Source organism: Pseudophryne corroboree, chromosome 2, assembly GCF_028390025.1.
Source record: "Pseudophryne corroboree isolate aPseCor3 chromosome 2, aPseCor3.hap2, whole genome shotgun sequence".
Lineage (NCBI taxonomy): Eukaryota > Metazoa > Chordata > Amphibia > Anura > Myobatrachidae > Pseudophryne > Pseudophryne corroboree.
The window spans coordinates 219,145,315-219,171,667 of NC_086445.1; the positions used below are offsets into that span (position 1 = coordinate 219,145,315).

General features: G+C 46.8%; 1 protein-coding gene across 3 annotated transcripts in view; it reads right to left on the reverse strand.

The window, feature by feature from the left end:
- The window catches only part of ARHGEF25 (Rho guanine nucleotide exchange factor 25), a 590,130-nt gene that overhangs the window by 310,891 nt on the left and 252,886 nt on the right, over nt 1-26,353 (reverse strand). The window contains exon 1 of one of the 3 annotated variants that reach the window (XM_063952332.1): nt 1,772-2,240. The exons of the other annotated variants lie outside the window; for them this stretch is intronic. Coding sequence (XP_063808402.1) covers nt 1,772-1,865 — 94 coding nt within the window. The 5' untranslated portion in view covers nt 1,866-2,240. Of the gene's footprint in view, nt 1-1,771; nt 2,241-26,353 lie in introns of those variants that run through there. 3 annotated transcript variants of the gene reach the window in all.

Consider the following 26,353-nt stretch of genomic DNA (forward strand, 5'->3'; position numbering starts at 1 on the left):
CACGTGCAAGGTATAAAAAGGTCTACAGACAATACATACATGCAATAAATAAGAAAGGCTCTAGACAATATATACAAGCAAAGTATAAGAATGGGTGTACAAAGGACAACATTATTGAAAAGGGTGGACATGGGATTCCAGCGTGGGTCACATGACTGCCCACATGTTAAACGCATTCTGACATAAGACACAGCACATAAGTTATGTGAGGAGTATGAAGACACAGTAAATAAAAAGGTGACATAAGAATCAGGCCACAGGAATCAGTACAGCACACGCCTATTATGCTAAATAAAGTCACTATATTAGTGATTTCATGGTTGTTAAATCTCCAATACATCTTTACTATGAATACAACTCACATAGACAAACATCAGGAAGGTACTATAGATAATATCAACAGTTTTTAAACCAGTCCTCAGAAAACTCTTGCATGCCAGGAGGCCACCCACTCACTGGTGTCAATCAGGAAGCCTGAGTAAATGATGGTCTTACCTGTATCCAATCATGGATAGCCTTAAATCCTTCTATTCTAGGGATTCCCTGAGGACTGGTTTATAAACAGCAGCATTAGCATGTACTGCTCCACATAACACATGTACAACATTCAATGGTAGGTTTTAGGAATCTTTCAGCAATGCAAATTCCTTTCAATGGGAATCACTGCCTGCAACCAACACATCAGCGACATTCCCATAAAAGAGAAAGATGACAGTTTGGGTTTTCTTATGTTAGAAAGGGCTGGGTCAGTAGTTACCACGTTATTACCCACACAACAAAACATACATGTCACTTTACATGATCAGCACCAGAAATGGTGTCAGATAAGCTGTAAGGTAGTGATCCTGCCAGACAGTGGGTACCTCTGGGTTCTGAGATCCTGTAGGGAATGCGAGAAAGGGATACAGTCTGCAGAATCACATTTCACAGTGGGAATCTTAAAACGTGACCCATCACTGTGGTGCAAGGTACAGGGGATGCTGTGTGGCCCAGGAATACCATTCATATAGTGCCCAGTTGTGGTATCAGATAGCCGCTCACATCATATTTGATCAGTGGCACAGATAACGGTGAACACCACATACATGCCACATACACAACCAGCAGCTGCTACGGAACAAAGTCGACTCTTCCTCAAAGACAATGAAATAATAATGATGCAATCTGAGTCTATGTATGAATGCTTACCTCTGCAATCTAGCCCTATTTATGAATGCACAAAATGCAATCTAGACTCATTTTCTGAATGCACAAATCGACAAAATACTCATTTATGAATGCACAAACCTACACTATAGACCCATTTCTGAATGCACAAATCTACAATATAGACCCATTTCTGAATGCACAAATCTACAAAACAGACTCATTTATAAATGCACAAATCTGCAATCTATACCTATTTATGAATGCAGAAAACTGGTATTGACTCATTTATATATGCACAAATCTGCATTCTAGACTCATTTATAAATGCACAGATCTGCAATCTAGACTCATTTATAAATGCACAGATCTGCACTGTAACCATATCTCCGAATGCATACTTCTGCAGTCCAGCCCTATTTGTGAATGCACGGCATAGTTGGGCTGTGGTAGTGGCAACCCTGAATGATGTACTAGCCAGCAACTCTGAGCAACACAGCATCAGAAGAGAACCATTGCTCAGTCCTGAAGTTGCGGGTGACAATATAAGCCAGTGTGATCTGCGGGGATGTCGGGGCACACAGACAATAAAGTGTTCCCACACATCAGTGACATATCCACTAACCTCTCACCCGGGCGTAGCAGCAGATGCACTGAGACAGGACTTTGCGGAAGAGGTTTTGGCAAGCACAGCCGTGGCGTGGTTTGCCCCCTCTCATTGCTCCCCAGGCATGGCGATGCCGAGCCCGGTCCAAAGCATGCCAGGGATGAGGCGCCCACCAACTCTGCCGCCCTCCAGACAGCGCTCAGAGCCGCAGACCGTCACCCAGCAGCGAGGCGGGCGGACAGGCAGGCAGGGAGTGCGGGCGGGGACTAGGAGCAGGGCTCTGCAGACAGACAGGAGAGTGAGGGAAACCAGCTGCTGCTGCCTGAGCCCGGCCGGGAGACAGCGAGGCTCCTGTGGGAAGAAGCTGCTGTGGCTGGAGCTGTACCGGAGCAGCACAGAGCTGTTCTCTTGCCACTTTAAAGGAGGAGTCAGTGGCTCTTCCAGAAATGGCTTTTTCCTCCCTCCATCTTCCCACTGTCTGCTAGCTCTGTCACTGAGTGTACCAGCGATCCCTGCTTCCAGTCCCTCTGTATAGCACTCAACACTTTTCAATATGAACTTTTTCTACTCCCATCTTGTAGCCTGTATGATTTTCCTCACTGCTCTATCCATAATTGCCTGACTGACTGTCCCCCTTACCACACTTTTATTTCTTGTATATTATGGTAAAAGACTAATGCTGACGGTGATACTGACTGTAGTCCTGATGAGCAGTCAGCCAGCCCTCCCCACTTCTCACACTTATCTTTGTGGAGTCATAGGCTAATAATACCGACAGAACATAGTTTGTCATGCCAGTCCAGGCAACGTATACAGTAATGTTGGACAAATATTCTTTTCTGCAAAGGAGTGCAGAGGGGGAAAAAACTTGAAACATATCACTATGGGGGTGATTCAGACCTGATTGCACACTAGCTTTTTTCGCTGCACTGCGATCAGGTCAGAACTGCGCATGCATATGTACCGCAATGTACAGGTGTGTCGCTCGGGTACAAAGCGGATCGTTGATGTGCGATGGGTTTTACGAATAATCTATTCGCACAGCCAAGGAGATTGACAGGAAGAGGGCGTTCGTGGGTGGCAACTGACCGTTTTCAGGGAGTGGTTGGAAAAACGCAGGCCAAGCGTTTTCAGGGCGGGTGTCGGACGTCAATTTCAGTCCCGGACAGGCTGAAGTGATCGCAGTGGCTGAGTAAGCCATGGGCTACTCAGAAACTGCAAAATATCTTTTTGTACCGCTCGGCTGCACATGCGCTCGCACACTTGCACAGCTAAAATACACTCCCCTGTAGGCGGTGACTATCTGATCGCAGCGCTGCAAAAACTGCTAGCGAGCGATCAAGTCTGAATTAGGTCCTATATATCGTTGCATAGTTTCCAATTGTTGTTGAGGACAACCAACAGGTTTTGAAGATGTTTCAGTTTAAATTGACATTATCATCACCGTGTATGTATAGGGTGTCACTGATCCCATTGCACTGGACAATTTAACAGATACAGTATGACATACATGAATGCAATAAACATAATCTCATGAATACACACAATAAACATTAATTATAGATACATGCATGTAATGTAGCGTAATAACACATACATGGATATTCATGTGCTAGTATAAACATCTCGTACAGATTCCAAGTACTTAATTCATCCATGTGAGTGAACAATGGGTACAACTTTCAGCATAAGACGTGAAGTCAGGGCAGGGGCGGATTCGTCATGGAGCTCACAAGGAAGATTCCTGGTAGGCAGACGTGTCAGTGTTTTTTTTTTTTTTGTGTTGTCATATGGCCCCACCCCCCACAGGACAGGCAGCCCACCGCACTCAGCAGACTGCATTGTCCCCATTCTGTTATTCCATGTCTGCAGTACAGCAACTCTACCATTAAGTGATGCTGCCACGGTTACACGGTATGTTATACCTCTTGTGCTGCCCATGTTGGGCCACTTCTACAACATTTTACAGGGACACTTTTAGTTCCCAATCTGCCCTTGGTCTGCAGCAAAAGATTCAAGAAATGTCGCAATTGTGTACAATCAGGCCCTATGAGGAGGGATCCCGCCCCCCTCAACAGACCCCTCCCCCTCATCAGACCACACCCTCATTAGGGCTGCTTCCATAAAGTTCACGGGCTGATTTTCCATCCCAATCCGCCCCTGAGTCAGGGACATACGTGGTAAATGGACAGGAGACCCAGAGTAGGCAAGACCCTGCAGATGCCAGACTACAATCTAGAGTTTATTTTCTCAGATTTAACTGTAAATATGACATGATGTTGTTCTCAGAGATAGAATTGGGTGTGATATGCAGTAATGTGCCCCTGGAAATAATTGTAAAATGTTGACAATAATGCAGATTACGTTCATGTGAGAGAAATGACACAACATTGGCGCCAGCACACGTACACTTTGCATGTCATGTGAGTCCGAATACACTGCAACATGGCACATTTTATCCATCATGTACACTATTACTACATTTGTCTCAATAAAACATGTTCCATTTATGTATTTGGAATATGAATTTGCTGGAAGCACAGGCTGAGCCACATACAGTAGGATGTTATTATACCTGAATCTGCAACATGAAGCAGGGGTATATGTATCCCAATAGACATCTCTTCCTTATGTCAAAATATTGCACACCGCAAGCCATCATCTCCATTACTGCGATTCTCGGCCACTCTCATTACCTGCTTTTTCTTTTATTACAAGATGGTTTTTGGGGCTGCATCCGTTCTGTGAAATTCCCTCCCTCATCCAAGATTTTATATACGAAACAAGACTCCGCACTTACGCATGTTCTATGAAAAGATACCTCTGCAGGCAAACTTATCAAATTCATAAGCCAGCACCTTTGTTTCCAATACCCGACTAGCACCACACTACACATATTACACAAGCTCACATGTATCCTCTTTCTATCATTTCTGATGCCTTACTGGATCATATAGCCCCAATTTACTGTAGCACTTTTTCCAATCTTCATGTACAGTACCAAACTCCTCTTTCCTTATAGACTGTAAGCAGGACAGTAGTCAATTTGTCAGTCTTCATTTATCACTATGTTTGTCCCAAATTGTAAACCAATACGGGATATGCACTAATAATAATAATAATAATAATAATAGTTGGACTTAAATTTGCTTTAAGCAAAAACAATGAATCACATTGGCTCACTATAAAGGCCCCTATACTTCTGTGACAAATTGTCACAATTTACAGATCCCCGACACCTAGTTCAGGGATTGAGATTATTCAGCATGTTGAATTTTCCTGATTTGCTGGTCCTGACGAAAAATTATCAAGATCAGCAAATCAGGGAATTTCAACATGCTGAATTTCCCCTATTCCTCAACAGATCGGCGACCGTCTATGGTCGATGCTTAGCGTTTTTGATCAACTGATCAGGTTTGCTTGGGGGAGTCGGGAAAATGGGCGCCTGTTGTATAGGGCCCTTAAATCTTCTGGGAAAGGCAATTAGTTACATGACAAATGTCCATAGTTCCAGTCATATCCTTTACATGCAGAGGAACAGATTTATTGCATTTGCATTGGGCAAAAGTTTACTGATATTTCTTTATAAACAAATGACTGGTTCAATACAAGGCCAGTGACTATTAGTATTGTTCTCATAGAGAAAACGGCAAACTCTGCTTTTGCAATTAAATATGCATTCTCAGATTCACTGGAGTTAGAGTTGTCAATCACAGGCCTGAATATGCATTTAGACCTTTAGAACAGATCTCTGTGTGATGTGCACACAGCACATTGTGGTCCTCTACATTCTGTCTGCATTAGTAACCCTCACAGTATTAGTGCTTTAACAGATATCTGTAACTCCTACACTAGGCCTGGAATCTTCTAGCTGTGCACAGGGATCGGAAAGTTAAGAAATAGTATTCATAACATGTGACTGCTTCATCATTAAAAGGGCCTACACAGAATTCATTACATCAGTTTATGGTGGACATGTCTTATTCATATGGGCTGAAGCTAATGTCAAATGTATTGAGAGCCATATTGCCAGTGGTCATCTGCATGTTGGTTGTATATGATAACATAACAGATGTCACATTTTGTTTTCCACCAGCTGATATTTACCCTACATCTAGTATGAGTTTATTTTATAATACTAATTTTCATACACACAAACCAGAGCGTAACACGAGGGAAAGATCAACATTTATTGGAACTGATGTGTGGTCCATCCACCCGAACCATCTGATCTGCTGGACAGTGTAATGGTTAGTATTACTGCCTCACAGCACTGAGGTCATGGGTTAAATTCCCACCCATGTGGAGAATTTAACTCTGTGTGGAGTTTGTATATTCTCCCCATGCTTGCGTGAGTTTCCTCCAGGTACTCCGGCTTCCTCCCACAATCCAAAAATATACCGGTCGGTTAATTGTCGCCCAACAAAATGAACCTTAACGTGAATGTGTATGCATGTACATGTGGTATGGAATATACATGTGAGCTCCACTGGGGCAGGGACTGATGTGACAGGCCAAATATTCTACATAAAGCCCTGAGTAATATGTATGCACTATAAAAAATAACTGGTAATAATAATAATCTGTTCTTCTGAGCATGCGTGATGGCCTGCATTATCGTAATGAGGCCCAAATAGAGCATACTCTTTGATGACTGTGGGCACAGATAATGGCCGTACTTCCACCACTGTGGTCCAATGGCCACTGTACCTCCTGTGAAGGCAGTGTTTTCCACACTATAAAAAAGCCATTTGATTTTTACTTGTATTGTCTTTTATTTTATTTTTCTCTTACGTCCTAGAGGATGCTGGGGACTCCGTAAGGACCATGGGGTATAGATGGGCTCCGCAGGAGATAGGGCACCTAAAAAAAACTTTTACTATGGGTGTGCACTGGCTCCTCCCTCTATGCCCCTCCTCCAGACCTCAGTTAGATCTTGTGCCCAGAGGAGAATGGGTGCACTGCAGAGAGCTCTCCAGAGTTTTCTGTTGAAAAAGAATTTTGTTAGGTTTTTTATTTTCAGGGAGTCCTGTTGGCAACAGGCTCCCTGAATCGTGGGACTGAGGAGAGAGAAGCAGAGCTGGCTTGTCAAGTTGGGCACTGCTTCTAAGGCTACTGGACACCATTAGCTCCAGAGGGAGTCGGAACACAGGTCTCACCTGGGGTTCGTCCCGGAGCCGCGCCGCCGTCCTCCTCACAGATGCCGAAGATAGAAGCCGGGTGAGTATGAGAAGGCAGAAGACATCTTAGGCGGCAGAAGACATCAGATCTTCATGAGGTAAGGCGCGCAGCGGTAAGCTGTGCGCCATTGCTCCCAGTCACACACACAGAGCAGCACTGAAGTGTGCAGGGCGCAGGGGGGGGGGCGCCCTGGGCAGCAATATTCCTCACTTTTGGGCAAATTCAGATAGATTAGGCTGTGGAGGCAGTAAATCTAAGATCCCCCGCCATTTTAATAGAAAAGTCACTGGGACCGAAGCCCGCCGTCGGGTGGGCGGGGCTTGATCCTCAGCACTAACCAGCGCCATTTTCTCCACAGAAGCTGCATGCATGAACGCTGGCTCCCTGGTCTCTCCCCTGCTGAACTTCACAGGCTGGAAAAAAAAGGAGGGGGGCACATTAGCGACGCAGTGAGTGGGAATTGGTATATTATATATAAAAAAGCGCTATCTGGTCATATTTTTTCCAGTGTTTTTAAGCGCTGGTGTGTGCTGGCATACTCCCTCTCTCTCTGTCTCTCCTAAGGGCCTGGTTGGGGTTTTGTCCCCTTATAGGTTAATCCCTGTGTGTGTTGGGTGTCGGTACGTGTGTGTTGACATGTCTGAGGCGGAAGGCTTCTCCAAGGAGGAGGTGGAGCAAATGAGTGGTGTGTACCCGTTGGTTGTGCCGACTCCGGATTGGATGGACATGTGGCATATGTTGAATGCAAGTGTGGCATCTTTACATAAAAGGCTTGATAAGGCTGAATTAGGGGGGACATCAGGGGGTCAATCCTCGGATTGGACCGACTCACAGGGCCCGTCGGGGTCTCAAAAGCGTCCCTTAACATAAGACACTATTACCGACACGGATTCTGATTCCAGTGTCGACTACGACGAAGAAAAATTGCACCCTAGGGTGACTAAAACCATTCAGTGTATGATTGTGGCAATAAGGGATGTGTTGCATATTGAGGATGAACCCTCGGTCCCCGACACAAGGGTACACATGTTTAAGGGAAAGAAACAGATTATTAATTTTCCCGCATCTCATGAATTAAATGAGTTCTTTGGAAAAGCTTGGGAGACTCCGGAAAAGAGACCGCAGATCCCCAAAAGAATTTATATGGCATACCCCTTCCCTAAGCAGGACAGGGAGATTTGGGAATCATCCCCCACTGTGGACAAGGCCCTGACGCGCTTGTCCAAGAAAGTGGCGCTACCGTCTCCTGACACAGCGGCCCTTAAGGACCCTGCAGATCGCAGGCAAGAAACTACCTTAAAGTGTATTTATTCTCATACGGGTGCTGTGCTAAGACCGAAAATTGCGTCGGCATGGGTGTATAGCGCAATTGCAGCTTGGACAGATGAGCTGACAGATCAATTTGATAATATGGATAGGGATACTATATTCTTAACTCTAGCCCATATAAAAGACGCAGTCTTATTTATGAGGGATGCTCAAAGGGACATTGGATTGCTAGCTTCTAGGGCCAATGCCATGTCTGTCTCAGCGAGAAGATCCTTATGGACTCGCCAATGGATGGGTGATGCGGATTCCAAAAAACATATGGAAGTACTACCCTATAAGGGTGATGTATTGTTTGGGGATGGGCTGACCTGGTTTCCACAGCTACAGCAGGTAAATCAAATTTTTTACCATATATTCCCCAACAGCAAAAGAAAGTAACACCCTATCAGATGCAGTCCTTTCGGTCGCACAAGTCCAGAAGAGGTCGGGGATCCTCTTTCCTCACCAGAGGTAAGGGCAGAGGCAAAAGAGCACCTGCTTCGGCAGGTGCCCAGGAACAAAAGTCCTCCCCGGCTGCTCCAAAACCCACAGCATGACGCTGGGGCTCCCCTGAGGGAGTCCGCACCGGTGGGGGCACGTCTTCGACTTTTCAGTCAGGCCTGGGTCAGTTCAGACCTGAATCCCTGGGTGTTGGAAATAGTTTCCCAGGGTTACAAATTGGAATTCGAGGAAGTGCCCCCGCGCCGATTTTTCAAATCGGCCCTACCAGCTTCCACATCGGAAAGGGATATAGTGTTAGCTGCAATTCAAACGCTGTGTATACAGCAAGTGATAATCAAGGTTCCCCTGCACCAGCAGGGAAGAGGTTACTACTCAACCCTATTTGTGGTCCCGAAACCGGACTGTTCGGTCAGACCTATTTTGAATCTGAAATCCCTAAACCTGTACATAAAAAGATTCAAATTCAAAATGGAATCACTCAGAGCAATGATAGCCAACATGGAGGAGGGGGAGTTTATGGTGTCTCTGGACATAAAGGATGCGTACCTTCATGTCCCCATATATGCCCCCCATCAGGAATACCTGAGATTTGCTGTACAGGACTGTCATTACCAATTTCAGACGTTGCCGTTTGGACTCTCCACGGCCCGAGGATTTTCACCAAGATAATGGCGGAAATGATGGTGGTCCTGCGCAAGCATGGAGTCACAATTATCCCATACTTGGACGACCTCCTGATAAAAGCGAGATCAAGGGAGAAATTGCTGAGCAGTGTGGCGCTCTCTCTGAGAGTGCTCCAGCAACACGGTTGGATTCTAAATCTACCGAAGTCACAGTTGATTCCGACAACTCGGCTACCGTTCCTAGGTATGATACTGGATACGGAACAAATGAAGGTCTTCCTCCCAATAGAGAAAGCCCAAGACATCCAGAACATGGTCAGAGACCTGCTAAAACCGAAAAGGGTGTCAGTTCACCAATGCACTCGAGTTCTGGAGAAAATGGTGGCGGCCTACGAGGCCATTCCCTTCGGAAGGTTCCATGCAAGGACTTTTCAATGGGACCTTCTGGACAAGTGGTCCGGGTCCCGTCTGCATTTACATCGGAAAATAACTCTGTCCCCAGGAACCAGAGTGTCCCTCCTGTGGTGGTTGCACAGTGCTCACCTGCTGGAGGGTCGCCGGTTCGGGATTCAGGACTGGATCCTGGTTACCACGGACGCGAGCCTCCGAGGATGGGGAGCGGTCACACAGGGAAAGACTTTTCAGGGTCTTTGGACAGACCAGGAGTCCTGTCTACACATCAATGTGTTGGAACTCAGGGCCATTTACAACGGCCTTCGACAAGCGGAGAGTTTTCTTCGAAACCTACCGGTTCTGATTAAATCAGACAATGTCACAGCAGTGGCTCATGTGAACCGCCAAGGCGGGACAAGAAGCAGAGTCGCGATGGCGGAAGCCACAAGGATCCTTCGCTGGGCGGAAAATCATGTAAGCGCTCTGTCGGCTGTCTTCATTCCGGAAGGGGCCAACTGGGAAGCAGACTTCCTCAGCAGACACGATCTCCATCCAGGAGAGTGGGGACTTCATCAAGAAGTCTTTGCAGACGTAACGCGTCTTTGGGGAACTCCTCAAATAGACATGATGGCGTCACGCCTCAACAAAAAACTTCAGAGGTATTGCGCCAGGTCTCGGGACCCTCAGGCAGTATCAGTAGACGCTCTGGTAACACCGTGGGTGTTCAAATCGGTCTACGTGTTTCCTCCTCTTCCTCTCATCACAAAAGTGTTGAGGATCATAAGACGAAGAAGAGTACAGACGATACTCGTTGTCCCAGACTGGCCTCGAAGGGCCTGGTACTCGGATCTACAAGAGATGCTCACAGGAGATCCCTGGCCTCTTCCTCTGAGGGAAGACCTGTTGCAGCAGGGGCCCTGTGTATTTCAAGACTTACCGCGGTTACGTTTGACGGCATGGCGGTTGAACGCCGAATCCTAGCGAAAAAGGGGATTCCAGAAGAGGTCATCCCTACTTTAATAAAGGCTAGGAAGGAGGTGACGGTAAAACATTATCACCGTATCTGGCGAAAGTATGTGTCTTGGTGTGAGACCAAGAATGCACCTACGGAAGATTTTCATCTGGGTCGTCTTCTCCACTTCCTACAGACAGGAGTGGATATGGGCCTGAAATTAGGCTCTGTTAAGGTACAGATTTCGGCCCTCTCGATTTTCTTTCAGAAGGAATTGGCTTCTCTTCCAGAAGTCCAGACGTTTGTAAAGGGAGTGCTGCACATCCAGCCCCCTTTTGTGCCTCCAGTGGCACCATGGGACCTGAACGTGGTGTTGCAGTTCCTAAAATCACACTGGTTTGAACCGCTTAACAAGGTTGAGTTGAAATTTCTTACCTGGAAGATGGTCATGTTGTTGGCCTTAGCATCAGCAAGGCGAGTGTCAGAATTGGCGGCTTTGTCACACAAGAGCCCCTACTTGATTTTTCATGTGGATCGAGCTGAATTGAGGACACGTCCACAATTTTTGCCTAAAGTGGTTTCTTCATTCCATATGAATCAACCTATTGTGGTGCCTGTGGCTACAAGTGACCTGGAGGATTCCAGATCCCTGGATGTAGTCAGGGCCTTAAAAATGTATGTAGCCAGGACGGCTAGAATTAGGAAAACAGAGGTTCTGTTTGTCCTGTATGCGGCCAATAAGATTGGCGCTCCTGCTTCGAAGCAGACTATTGCTTGCTGGATCTGTAATACGAGTCAGCAGGCTCACTCTACGGCTGGATTGCCGGTACCAAATTCGGTAAAGGCCCATTCCACTAGGAAGGTGGGCTCTTCTTGGGCGGCAGCCCGAGGCGTCTTGGCATTACAGCTTTGCCGAGCGGCGACTTGGTCGGGGTCAAACACTTTTGCTAAATTCTACAAGTTTGATACCCTGGCTGATGAGGACCTAGCGTTTGCTCAGTCGGTGCTGCAGAGTCATACGCACTCTCCCGCCCGATTGGATGCTTTGGTATAAACCCCATGGTCCTTACGGAGTCCCCAGCATCCTCTAGGACGTAAGAGAAAATAAGATTTTAAACCTACCGGTAAATCTATTTCTCCTAGTCCGTAGAGGATGCTGGGCGCCCGTCCCAGTGCGGAAACTCTGCAAGACTTGTATATTGTTATTGCTTACATAAGGGTTATGTTACAGTTGACATCGGTCTTGGACCGTTACTGTCGTTTGTTCATACTGTTAACTGGTTATGTATGTTCCAAGTTACATGGTATGATTGTTGTGGGCTGGTATGAATCTTGCCCTTGGATTGCTAAATTCTGCCTTGTATTGTCCATCTCCTCTGGGCACAGTTCTCTAACTGAGGTCTGGAGGAGGGGCATAGAGGGAGGAGCCAGTGCACACCCATAGTCAAAGTTCTTTTTAGGTGCCCTATCTCCTGCGGAGCCCGTCTATACCCCATGGTCCTTACGGAGTCCCCAGCATCCTCTACGGACTAGGAGAAATAGATTTACCGGTAGGTTTAAAATCTTATTTTTAGGTGCCCTATCTCCTGCGGAGCCCGTCTATACCCCATGGTCCTTACGGAGTCCCTAGCATCCTCTACGGACTAGGAGAAATAGATTTACCGGTAGGTTTAAAATCTTATTTTTTGTTTTCCTTCATCAACTTGATTTTCTCCACTTTTAACTCCACCATTAGTTATTTTCAGAAGTTACAATTAGTCATAGCGCTCCCCTACAGCTGTCCATTGTTACTAAACAGCTCGATAAACCACAATGATTATAATTTATCTTGTCCTAAAGGATACTGGGGTTCCATTTAGTACCATGGGGTATAGACGGGTCCACTAGGAGCCATGGGCACTTTCCCTCTATGCCCCTCCTACCAGACTTAGTTTAGAAAATGTGCCCGGAGGAGCCGGTCACGCTTATGGAAGCTCCTAAAGAGTATTCTGCATTTATTTTATATGTTTGTTATTTTCAGGCAGGGCTGATTGGCACCAGCCTGTCTGCTTCGTGGGACTTAGTGGGGGGAACGGCCCAACCTCTTGAAGGGTTAATGTTCCCGTTCCCCGCTGACAGGACACTGAGCTCCTGAGGGAACTATTTGCAAGCCCCACAACAGCGAGCGTACATTCCTGCAGCATGCCGCCACCCCTAACAGAGCCAGAAGAAAGAGTGGTGAGTACGAAGCCGGCGTCCCGACTAGCGAGGCGCCAGCCATTATGGCGGCATGAGAGTACGGAGACCCATTATGTCAGAAAAAGAGTGTTTCTTGTACAGCGGAGTGTTCCTCTTCACCAGGGGGCTAACTACTGGGAACTCAGGGCAGTGTACCTTCCCAAAATAGCGGGGCTGAACCGGAATGGGTTAATTCCATTAAGGAAATGATCTCAAATATTTTTACAAAGCTATCCCGCAATGAGAAAGAGACGCAATACTTAAGACAGACTGTGGATGAGTTTATGAATAGAGACTCAGTCCCCAAACCAGCGTCTCAATCCCCTTCCATTTGTCCGCAAAAACGATCTCTGGCCCATATCCTGCAGTCTGACATGGAGAAGGGGTGAGGTGGATTTGGAGGGGGGGAAGCCACTCTGTCACAGGGAATAAAAGCTTTTATAGAGGCTATCAGAGATGTTCTGCAAATTCCTGATAAGGTGTCAGAGGAGTGTGAGGAATCTTATTTTAATGTAAAAAATAAGTCTTCAGTCACTTTTCCTGCGTCAAAGGAATTGAATACCCTGTTTGAAGAACCGTGGGTTAATCCTGATAAGAAATTTAAAATCCCTAAAAGGTTGCTCTCATCTTTTCCTTTTCCTCTGGAGGATAGGAAAAAATTAGAAAATCCACCGATAGTGGACGCATCAGTCTCTAGGCTGTCAAGAAAAATTGTATTGCCTGTCCCTGGTGCAGCCTCCCTAAAAGATACGACTGATCGTAAAAATCAGGCTTACCAGCTTCACAAGAGGCAAGTATAACTTTGCAGCAAGCCATCCAAAAACTGGTACAGACTCAAGTCATTGTTCCAGTTCCACCTCATCTACACAACAAGTGGTACTATTCCAACTTGTTTGTAGTACTGAAACCGGACAGTTCGGTACGACCAATTCTGAACCTCAAGTCCTTGAACCCGTTCTTAAGAGTGTTCAAGTTCAAGATGGAATCTCCTGAGAGCAGTGATCTCAGGTCTGGAGGAAGGGGAATTCCTAGTGTCTCTGGATGTCAAGGGTGCTTACCTTCACATTCTGATCTGGCCGCCTCATCAGGCTTATCTACGGTTAGAACTGCAGGATTGTCACTACCAGTTCCAGGCCCTGCCATTTGGTCTCTCCACGGCACCGAGGGTGTTCACCAAGGTGATGGCTGAGATGATGTTTATACTCCGCAAGCAGGGAGTGAACATAATTTCATACCTGAACGACCTTCTGATAAAGGCGCCGTCCAGGGAGAGGTTGCTGGACAGCATTGGCCTCTCAACCAAACTTCTCCAGGATACCGGGTGGATTCTGAACCTTCCGAAATCTCACCTAGAGCCAACACAGAGGCTCCCATTCCTGGGAATGATACTGGGCATGGAGTCGCAGAAAGTGTTCCTTCCGTTGGAAAAGGCATTGGTAATCCAGTCGATGGTTCGGGATGTCCTGAAGCCAACCCGGATATCGGTGCACCTATGCATTCGCCTTCTGGGGAAAATGGTGGCCTCTTACGAGGCACTTCAATACGGACAGTTTCACGTAAGACCCTCCCAGCTCGATCTGTTGGACAAATGGTCCAGATTGCATCTTCACATACATCAGAGGATTCGTCTGTCGCCAAAAGCCAGGATCTCCCTTCTGTGGTGGCTACAGACCTCTCACCTCGTTGAGGTTCAGAGGTTCGGAATTCAGGACTGGATCCTGTTAACCACGGACGCAAGCCTCGAGGTTGGGGAGCAGTCACCCAGGGGGTGCAGTTTCAAGGAAGATGGTCAAGTCAGGAAGTCATCATTCCAATCAACATTCTGGAACTCAGGGCCATATACAACGTCCTTCTGCAGGCCTCTTATCTTCTTCAGAATCAGGCCATTCAAGTCCAGTCAGACAATGTGACGGCAGTGACGTACATAAACCAACAGGGCGGAACGAAAAGCAGAGCAGCAATGTCAGAGGTGTCAAGAATTCCCCTCTGGGCAGAAAAAACGATGTGGCGTTGTCAGCAGTCTTCATTCCGAGATTAGACAACTGGGAAAAAATAAGATTTTACTTACCGATAAATCTATTTCTCGTAGTCCGTAGTGGATGCTGGGGACTCCGTCAGGACCATGGGGAATAGCGGCTCCGCAGGAGACAGGGCACAAAAATAAAGCTTTAGGATCAGGTGGTGTGCACTGGCTCCTCCCCCTATGACCCTCCTCCAAGCCTCAGTTAGGATACTGTGCCCGGACGAGCGTACACAATAAGGAAGGATATTGAATCCCGGGTAAGACTCATACCAGCCACACCAATCACACCGTACAACTTGTGATCTGAACCCAGTTAACAGTATGACAAACGTAGGAGCCTCTGAACAGACGGCTCACAACAATAACAACCCGATTTTTTTGTAACAATAACTATGTACAAGTATTGCAGACAATCCGCACTTGGGATGGGCGCCCAGCATCCACTACGGACTACGAGAAATAGATTTATCGGTAAGTAAAATCTTATTTTCTCTGACGTCCTAAGTGGATGCTGGTGACTCCGTCAGGACCATGGGGATTATACCAAAGCTCCCAAACGGGCGGGAGAGTGCGGATGACTCTGCAGCACCGAATGAGAGAACTCCAGGTCCTCTTTAGCCAGGGTATCAAATTTGTAGAATTTTACAAACGTGTTCTCCCCCGACCACGTAGCTGCTCGGCAGAGTTGTAATGCCGAGACCCCCCGGGCAGCCGCCCAGGATGAGCCCACTTTCCTTGTGGAATGGGCCTTGACAGATTTTGGTTGTGGCAAGCCTGCCACAGAATGTGCAAGTTGAATTGTGCTACAAATCCAACGAGCAATCGTCTGCTTAGAAGCAGGAGCACCCAGCTTGTTGGGTGCATACAATATAAACAGCGAGTCAGACTTTCTGACTCCAGCCGTTCTTGAAATATATATTTTCAATGCCCGGACCACGTCCAACAACTTGGAATCCTCCAAATCGTTAGTAGCCGCAGGCACCACAATAGGCTGGTTCAGGTGAAACGCTGACACCACCTTAGGCAGAAAATGAGGACGCGTCCGCAGTTCTGCCCTGTCCGAATGGAAAATCAGATATGGGCTCTTATATGATAAAGCCGCTAATTCTGATACTCTCCTGGCTGAAGCCAGGGCCAGTAGCATGGTTACTTTCCATGTAAGATATTTCAACTGCACCGATTTGAGTGGCTCAAACCAATGGGATTTGAGAAAATCCAAAACTACATTAAGATCCCACGGTGCCACTGGGGGCACAAACGGGGGCTGTATATGTAGTACTCCTTTTACAAAAGTCTGGACTTCAGGAACTGAAGCCAATTCTTTCTGGAAGAAAATCGACAGGGCCGAAATTTGAACCTTAATGGACCCCAATTTGAGGCCCATAGACAATCCTGTTTGCAGGAAATGTAGGAATCGACCCAGTTGAAATTCCTCCGTGGGGGCCTTCCTGGCCTCACACCACGCAACATATTTTCTCCAAATGCGGTGATAATGTTGTGCAGTCACCTCCTTCCTGGCTTTTACCAGTGTAGGAATGACCTCTTCCGGAATGCCTTTTTCCCTTAGAATTCGGCGTTCAACCGCCATGCCGTCAAACGCAGCCGCGGTAAGTCTTGGAATAGACACGGTCCCTGCTGAAGCAGGTCCCGTCTTAGAGGTAGAGGCCACGGATCCTCCGTGAGCATCTCTTGAAGTTCCGGGTACCAAGTTCTTCTTGGCCAATCCGGAGCCACGAGTATCGTTCTTACTCCCCTTTGCCGTATAATTCTCAGTACTTTTGGTATGAGAGGCAGAGGAGGGAACACATACACTGACTGGAACACCCACGGTGTTACCAGAGCGTCCACAGCTATTGCCTGAGGGTCTCTTGACCTGGCGCAATACCTGTCCAGTTTTTTGTTGAGGCGGGACGCCATCATATCCACCTTTGGTTTTTCCCAACGGTTCACAATCATGTGGAAGACTTCTGGATGAAGTCCCCACTCTCCCGGGTGTAGATCGTGTCTGCTGAGGAAGTCTGCTTCCCAGTTGTCCACTCCCGGAATGAACACTGCTGACAGTGCTATCACATGATCTTCCGCCCAGCGAAGAATCCTTGCAGCTTCTGCCATTGCTGTCCTGCTTCTTGTGCCGCCCTGTCTGTTTACGTGGGCGACTGCCGTGATGTTGTCCGACTGGATCAACACCGGCTGACCCTGAAGCAGGGGTTTTGCCAGACTTAGAGCATTGTAAATCGCTCTTAGCTCCAGTATATTTATGTGAAAAGACATCTCCAGGCTTGACCATACTCCCTGGAAGTTTCTTCCCTGTGTGACCGCTCCCCAGCCTCTCAGACTGGCATCCGTGGTCACCAGGACCCAGTCCTGTATGCCGAATCTGCGGCCCTCTAACAGATGAGCACTCTGCAACCACCACAGAAGAGACACCCTCGTCCGTGGTGATAAGGTTATCCGCTGGTGCATCTGCAGATGCGATCCGGACCATTTGTCCAACAGATCCCACTGAAAAGTTCGTGCGTGGAATCTGCCGAATGGAATCGCTTCGTAAGAAGCCACCATCTTTCCCAGGACTCTTGTGCATTGATGCACAGACACTTTTCCTGGTTTTAGGAGGTTCCTGACAAGTTTGGATAACTCCTTGGCTTTCTCCTCCGGAAGAAACACCTTTTTCTGAACCGTGTCCAGAATCATTCCCAGGAACAGCAGACGTGTTGTCGGTGTCAACTGAGATTTTGGAAAATTCAGAATCCACCCGTGTTGTTGCAGCACTAATTGGGTTAGTGCTACTCCGTCCTCCAGCTGTTCTCTGGACCTTGCCCTTATCAGGAGATCGTCCAAGTAAGGGATAATTAATACGCCTCTTCTTCGAAGAAGAATCATCATTTCGGCCATTACCTTGGTAAAGACCCGAGGTGCCGTGGACAATCCAAACGGCAGCATCTGAAACTGATAATGACAGTTTTGCACCACGAACCTGAGGTACCCTTGATGTGAAGGGCAAATTGGGACATGCAGGTAAGCATCTTTTATGTCCAGGGACACCATAAAGTCCCCTTCTTCCAGATTCGCTATCACTGCTCTGAGTGACTCCATCTTGAATTTGAATTTCTGTATGTACAGGTTCAAAGATTTCAGATTTAGAATAGGTCTTACCGAGCCGTCCGGCTTCGGTACCACAAATAGCGTGGAGTAATACCCCTTTCCTTGTTGTAGGAGGGGTACCTTGACTATCACCTGCTGAGAAAACAGCTTGTGAATGGCTTCCAATACCGTCGCCCTGTCTGAGGGAGACGTTGGCAAAGCAGATTTTAGGAACCGGCGAGGGGGAGACTTCTCGAATTCCAACCTGTAACCCTGAGATACTACCTGCAGGATCCAGGGGTCCACCTGTGAGCAAGCCCACTGTGCGCTGAAATTCTTGAGTCGACCCCCCACCGCTCCTGAGTCCGCTTGTAAAGCCCCAGCGTCATGCTGAGGGCTTTGCAGAACCCTGGGAGGGCTTCTGTTCCTGGGCAGGGGCTGCTTTCTGTCCTCTCTTACCCCTTCCTCTGCCCCGGGGCAGATATGACTGTCCTTTTGCCCGCTTGTTCTTATAGGACCGAAAGGACTGCGGCTGAAAAGACGGTGTCTTTTTCTGTTGGGAGGGGGTCTGAGGTAAAAAGGTGGATTTTCCGGCAGTTGCCGTGGCCACCAGATCCGATAGACCGACGCCAAATAATTCCTCCCCTTTATACGGCAATACTTCCATATGTCGTTTAGAATCCGCATCACCTGACCACTGTCGCGTCCATAAACTTCTTCTGGCAGATATGGACATCGCATTTACTCTCGATGCCAGAGTGCAAATATCCCTCTGAGCATCTCGCATATAAAGAAAAGCATCCTTTAATTGCTCTATAGTCAATAAAATACTGTCCCTATCCAGGGTATCAATATTTTCAGTCAGGGAATCCGACCAGACCACCCCAGCACTGCACATCCAGGCTGAGGCGATGGCTGGTCGCAGTATAACACCAGTATGTGTGTATATACTTTTTAGGGTAGTTTCCAGCCTCCTATCAGCTGGATCCTTGAGGGCGGCCGTATCAGGAGACGGTAACGCCACTTGTTTTGATAAGCGTGTGAGCGCCTTATCCACCCTAGGGGGTGTTTCCCAGCGCGCCCTAACCTCTGGCGGGAAAGGGTATAATGCCAATAACTTTTTTGAAATTAGCACTTTTCTATCTGGGTTAACCCACGCTTCATCACATACATCATTCAATTCCTCTGATTCAGGAAAAACTACAGGTAGTTTTTTTCACCCCCCACATAATACCCCTTTTTGTGGTACTTGCAGTATCAGAGATATGCAAAGCCTCCTTCATTGCCGTGATCATATAACGTGTGGCCCTACTTGAAAATACGTTTGTTTCTTCACCGTCGACACTAGATTCAGTGTCTGGGTCTGTGTCGACCGACTGAGGTAAAGGGCGTTTTACAGCCCCTGACGGTGTCTGAGACGCCTGGGCAGGTACCAACTGGTTTTCCGGCCGTCTCATGTCGTCAACTGATTTTTGTAATGTGCTGACATTATCACGTAATTCCATAAACAAAGCCATCCATTCCGGTGTCGACTCCCTGGGGGGTGACATCACCATTATCGGCAATTGCTCTGCCTCCACACCAACATCGTCCTCATACATGTCGACACACACGTACCGACACACAGCAGACACACAGGGAATGCTCTTATCGAAGACAGGACCCCACTAGCCCTTTGGGGAGACAGAGGGAGAGTTTGCCAGCACACACCCAAGCGCTATAATATATATGGGAACAACCTTATATAAGTGTTGTATCCTTATAGCAGCTTAAATATATAAAATATCGCCAAAAAAAGTGCCCCCCCTCTCTGTTTTACCCTGTTTCTGTAGTGCAGTGCAGGGGAGAGTCCTGGGAGCCTTCCTCACAGCGGAGCTGAGCAGGAAAATGGCGCTGTGTGCTGAGGAGAATAAGCCCCGCCCCCTATTCCGGCGGGCTTTTCTCCCGGAGTTTGAGATATCTGGCATGGGTTTAATACATCCATATAGCCTCAAGGGCTATATGTGATGTATTTTTTAGCCATAAAAGGTATTATACATTGCTGCCCAGGGCGCCCCCAGCAGCGCCCTGCACCCTCCGTGACCTATGGTGTGAAGTGTGTGACAACAATGGCGCACAGCTGCAGTGCTGTGCGCTACCTTCATGAAGACTGAAAAGCCTTCTGCCGCCGGTTTCTGGACCTTCAATCTTCAGCATCTGCAAGGGGGGTCGGCGGCGCGGCTCCGGGACGAACCCCAGGGTGAGACCTGTGTTCCGACTCCCTCTGGAGCTAATGGTGTCCAGTAGCCTAAGAAGCCAATCCATCCTGCACGCAGGTGAGTTGAACTTCTCTCCCCTAAGTCCCTCGATGCAGTGAGCCTGTTGCCAGCAGGACTCACTGAACATAAAAAACCTAAAAACTTTTTCTAAGCAGCTCCTTAAGAGAGCCACCTAGATTGCACCCTGCTCGGACGGGCACAAAAACCTAACTGGGGCTTGGAGGAGGGTCATAGGGGGAGGAGCCAGTGCACACCACCTGATCCTAAAGCTTTATTTTTGTGCCCTGTCTCCTGCGGAGCCGCTATTCCCCATGGTCCTGACGGAGTCTCCAGCATCCACTTAGGACGTCAGAGAAAGTGGGGCATTCACCCAGAAGTGTTCATGTGCTTGACACGTCGGTGGGGATATCCACAGATCGACATGGTAGCCTCTCGGCTCAACAAGAAGCTCAGGCGGTTTTGTTCCAGGCTGAGAGACCCACAGGCAGTGGCGGTAGATGCTCTGATGATTCCATGGGTCTATCAGATGGTGTACATGGTTCCTCCACTTCCTCTGATCCCAAGAATTCTCAAAAGAATAAAAAGGGAAAAGGTTCAAGCAATACTCATTGCTCCGGACTGGCTAAGAAGGGCCTGATACGCGGACCTTCTGGAGATGCTCCTCGAAGATCCTTCGCGAGGATCTTCTGCAACAGGGCCCCTTCGTCTATCAGGACTTACTGCGGCTACGTTTGACGGCATGGAAGTTGAACGGCTGATTATAGACAGAAGAGGGATCCCTACTAAGGTTATCCCAACTATGATCCAAGCCAGGAAGGGGGTAACGTCTAAACATTACCATCGTATTTGGAAGAAATACGTCTCTTGGTGTGAGAGCAGAACTTAATCTGCGGTGGAATTTCACCTGGGACATTTTCTTCTTTTTTGGTAGGTAGGTGTGGATGTGGTCCTACGTCTGGGCTCCATAAAAGTCCAGATTTTGGCCTTGTCCATTTTCTTTCAAAAACAACTGGCTTCTCTCCCTGAGGTCCAGACATTTTTGAAAGGTGTTCTGCGCATCCAAACTCCCTTTGTGCCTCCCACGGCACCTTGGGATCTCAATTTGGTGCTGCAGTTCCTCCAATCGGACTGGTTTGAACCATTACAGGAGGTGGACGTAAAATATCTTACGTGGAAGACTGTCACACTGTTGGCCTTGGCTTCAGCAAGACATGTGTCAGTGCTGGGGGCTTTGTCTCACAAGAGCCCATATTTAATTTTCCATGAGGACAGAGCTGAACTCAGAACTCGTCAGCAATTTCTTCCGAAAGTGGTGTCTGCATTTCACATCAACCAACCTATTGTGGTTCCGGTTATCACCAACACTTCCACTACTTCAAAGTCTTTGGATGTTGTGAGGGCTTTGCAGGTATATGTAAAGAGGACAGCTCATCACACAAAATCCGCTGTTCGTCCTATATAATCCCAATAAAATTGGGTGTCCTGCTTCAAAGCAGACAATGGCACCCTGGATCAGGCTCACTATCCAGCATGCTTATTCCACGGCAGGCTTGCCGGTTCCAAAGTCTGTACAGGCCCACTCTACTAGGTCGGTGGGTACTTCCTGGGCGGCTGCCCGGGGTGTCTCGGCTTTACAGCTCTGCCGAGCAGCTACTTGGTCTACAAGTTCGATACTTTGGCCTCTGAGGACCTTCAGTTTGGTCAATCAGTTCTGCAGGAACCCCAGCACTCTCTCACCCGGTTTGGGAGCTTTGGTACATCCCCATGGTACTAAATGGAACCCCAGTATCCTCTAGGACGTGAGAGAAAATAGGTTTTTAAATACCTACCAGTAAATCCTTTTCTCTTGATTCGTAGAGGATACTGGGCGCCCACCCGGCGCTTCGTTATTCCTGCACTGTTACTTGGTCAGGTATTGTTGGTTCAGCCGTTGCTGTTCCTGTTTAAAGTTGGGTTACCATAGCTTTCCTCTGTTTTGTGTGTGCTGGTTCGGAAACTCACCACTAGCTTTATCTATCCTCTCAAAGTATGTCCGTCTCCTTGGGCACAGTTTTCTAGACTAAGTCTGGTAGGAGGGGCATAGAGTGAGGAGCCAGCCCACATAATCAAATTCTTAAAGTGCCCATGGCTCCTAGCGGACCCATCTATACCCGATGGTACTAAATGGAACCCCAGTATCCTCTACGGACAACAAGAAAAGGATTTACCAGTAGGTCATTAAAATCCTATTTTTTTATTCACCTTTATTTATACAGCTCCACCATTTCACACTGTGCTTTACAGTGAATATTTAATTATATACATTATCCCCTCTCCCAGTGTATTTTATAATCTGAAATCCCTATCACATGTGCATTAGGGTTAATTTAGTCGCAAGCCAATTAACATACCAGTATGTTTGTGGAGTGTGGAGTGTAGAAGGAAACTTGAACACCCAGAAGAAATAACATAAATGGACCCCTGCACTCTTAGCTGGTGCAAAGGCATAATGTCTTCACTCTATTATATAAGTCTACGGATTTTATTGTATATAATGGGCCTAAATCCGACCTGGTCGCTGCTATGCGTTTTCGCACAGCAGCTGATCGGGTCTGAACTGCGCATGCCAAACAGCCGCCGTTTTAGGGGCGCGGTCCGGGCAACGCAGGCATACCCAAACCGTGCGGGGGGATGGGATGCAGCAGCTGCGTGACGTCCCACGCAGCTGCTGTGACCCGGACAGCTCCCTGCCAGCGCGCAGGAGCTGCGCTGATAGGGAGCTACTCGTCAAGTACAAAAGCATCGCCGCTGTGCGATTGTTTTTTACTTTCGTGTTCGGTGGGGCAGAGCCAGACATGCGGGGCGGACTAGCCCTGTGCTGGGTGTTTCCCCGCATGTCTGAGTAACTGACCGTAGCTGTGCAGCTACGATCAAGTCTGAATTAGGCCCAATATTTCCATGAAAAAATCCATTCTGAGCATCCACAGGGCTTTAATATCCAATGATTCTGACGGGTTGGTATCGATATACTGGCGCCCGTCATCCCGCCGTTCAGAATCCTGACCACGGGATGCCGGGAGCAGAAATGCGGGCAGCGGGACAAGCGCAAAAGAGGCCCTTGCGGGTTCGCTATTTATTCTCCCTCCAAAGGTGTCCTGGACACCCCAATAGGGAAAATAGGTGTCGGTATCTCGACGGTCGGCATTACAGCGCCGGCGCCGGGATCCCCACAGCTGGAATTTTAAATGCATCTTGATTCTGATGATGTCCGCTCGATGACGGACTAGAGACGCAGCCAGTGGGTGACTCAGTAGACAGCCTATTGGTTGCAGTAATAGCTTAATTTCGCAAAAGACACAGCCGCTACTGCATTAGTGTCCACCTCTGAATTGGATCTCATGTCCCTGCAAGAAAACAATAATACAGAGCCGGCCATAGGCATAGGCAAACTAGGCAATTACCTAGGGCATTTAATATGCCTAGGGGCATCAGCAGCTTCTGCTGATTAAAATTATATGCGGCATGCCTATATTCTGTGTTTAGCATTTCTTATGCAGATACAGCCACAGTCTCACACAGTATATAGGCATGCTGCATATCATTTTAATCAGCAGAATCTGCTTGTGCATCCTAGCCACATAGCAATGCAAATAAGATGCATTTTCTTAACAAAGGTGCCCGACGTTAGCATTGAGGCAAGATTTATGAGGACACATCTGTATCCAAGCAGAGGCAGAGGTCACAGTGTTAGTGGCAGTGCGAGTGCTGTGTGCATGTGACTGGGTTGGTTGTGCAGTAGTGTTCGGAATATGTGTAAGGAGCATTATGTGTGTCATGTAAAAATGCATTAATAATGTGCAACATATGTGTACGGGGCACGATGTGTGTCATTATGTGTATAAGGGCATTAATAATGTGCGGCATATGTGTAACAGGGTACTACTGTGTCATTATGTGTATAGGGGCACTAATAATGTGCAGCAAATGTGTAGGGGGCACTATGTGTGTCATTATGTGTATAAGGACATTAATAATGTGCTGCATATATGTAAGGGACATTATGTATAAAAGGGCATTAATAAAGGTTGTCATAATGTGTAAGGCGCATTATGTTTATAAGGACATTAATAATGTGTAAGGGGCATTACTGTGTGGAATTATGTGTAGAAAGGCATTACTAATGTGTGGCATTATGTGTACAAGGTGATCTATGTGGTGTTGCATATAGAAAGGGCACTACTGTGTCGTCTAATATGAATAAAGAGCAATAGGGTGTGGTGTAATGTGAATAAGGAGCGATTCAGTGTGATGTAATGTGAATAAGGGGCTCTACTGTGAGGAGTAATGTTTATAAGGTAAAGTAATACTACTGTGGGATGTAATATGAATTATGGACACTATCGCATGATCAAATGTGAATAAAGTTGCAGTACTGTGTGGCATAATTGCAATTGGGTTTACTATTGTGTGGCCATACCCATTGCAAGCAAAAACACACCCCTTTTTGTGCTGTGCGCCAAATGAGCGAACTGTTCCTATTCAAAATATAGGGGGTACAAACACCAAAATAAGGACTGCAATGGGTGAGGGGTGATGGTGCTGAGAAAGAGGTGCAAGTCAGAGGTGGAACCAGCGGTGGTGCTAGGGGGCTCCAGCCAAAATCTTGCCTAGGGCATCATATTGGTTAGGGCCGGCTCTGCAATAATACATTGCCCTGAAAAATAATTTCTTACTGCTGCAATATGCAGTGACTGGACATTATACTTACTGGGGCAAATATGAGGGGGATACGTAGGCCCCAGTAGCAAAAGTTTTTTTAAGTTCTGCATTCTGTGTGCATTTCCTCTTCAAATAAACTGAGCACTTACTTTCAGAGGAACATGCCTGCATAATGCAAACACTGATATATAATAAGTAGGGCTGTGGAAGTGCCTATATATTATATGAATATATCACACTCTAGTCATGCTGCAGGTCACTGACCAATAGCATCAATAAAGAACGCTCTTACATATTTTACAGATGTAATTTTTTTTAAAAACGAAGAAAAATGCAATAGGACCTGTTCTCTAACATACAATTATGTTTAAAAAACAGATGATATTTTCTTTGAAACTTGAAATTCAGAGTAAGGAAAGTTATTTGGTGTAAGAAAACATTCCATTGGGATCTCATTTTCATTATTTCTGTAAAACCCTGGAAAATTATAATTCACATTGCATTTTGGGGGGAGGGGGGGGTACTGTATTTATCGCTGAGGACACGCCAGATTACCAAGCTTCTCAAAGCTTGTCAAATAGCGTCAGACTATAGTCCTCATTGCGAGTAATGGGGTCTGCAGTATCCTGCGTTGGTGTGCAATGCAGGAGATACATCTGATATCTCCTGTATTTGGCATTCGGTAGATTGGACTGATACTAAACGGAAGTATCTATATGAGTTTTGGAGAATTTTATGTTAATAAATAGGCCCCTGCATGTTTAGTTCTCGTGCTTGCCATTTTTATTTGGAGGATTTGCCAGTCCCCATTTAGCAACATCAGAGCTGTAATCTAATCAGTCTGGATAGTGATCTGTGTGTCTGATTTAGCGACACTTCTGCAGCCAATGGCAATGTGCACAGGGGGCTTATATTAAGAATACAAAGTTAAAGCTCTAGCCTTTAAAAGTAAAATAAAAAGCGATGACTCTCTAGCAGGAATAGAGCCAATGAAAGGAAGAAGCAGACTCCAAACCGCAAAATGTACAATTTTTAACTGTGAAACCCTAACTCAATGTTAAAAAAAGCAGCAGGAAGAGAATCTTTTTATAATGGGTCTTGCTGGAAACTATGCAAGTTCTTGCCAAAATTTCTGCCTCTACACTCTAGCAAACTTAGCCTTTAACCATTAAGGTGCTGGAGGGAGGAAAAACAGCGTTACAGGGCTAAATCACGGGAAACCATGCACCACACACACAAGTTATAACTGACATGAACAAACCTATAACCTGCATCAGCCAAAAAATCAAATAAAAATTATTCTCCAATTAACCGTGAATCCATAGGGTTATGGTGGCTACTTATGGGTAAATTTATTAAAATAGGAGTTTTATTTAAGATAGCAACCAATCAGATTCCAGGTAT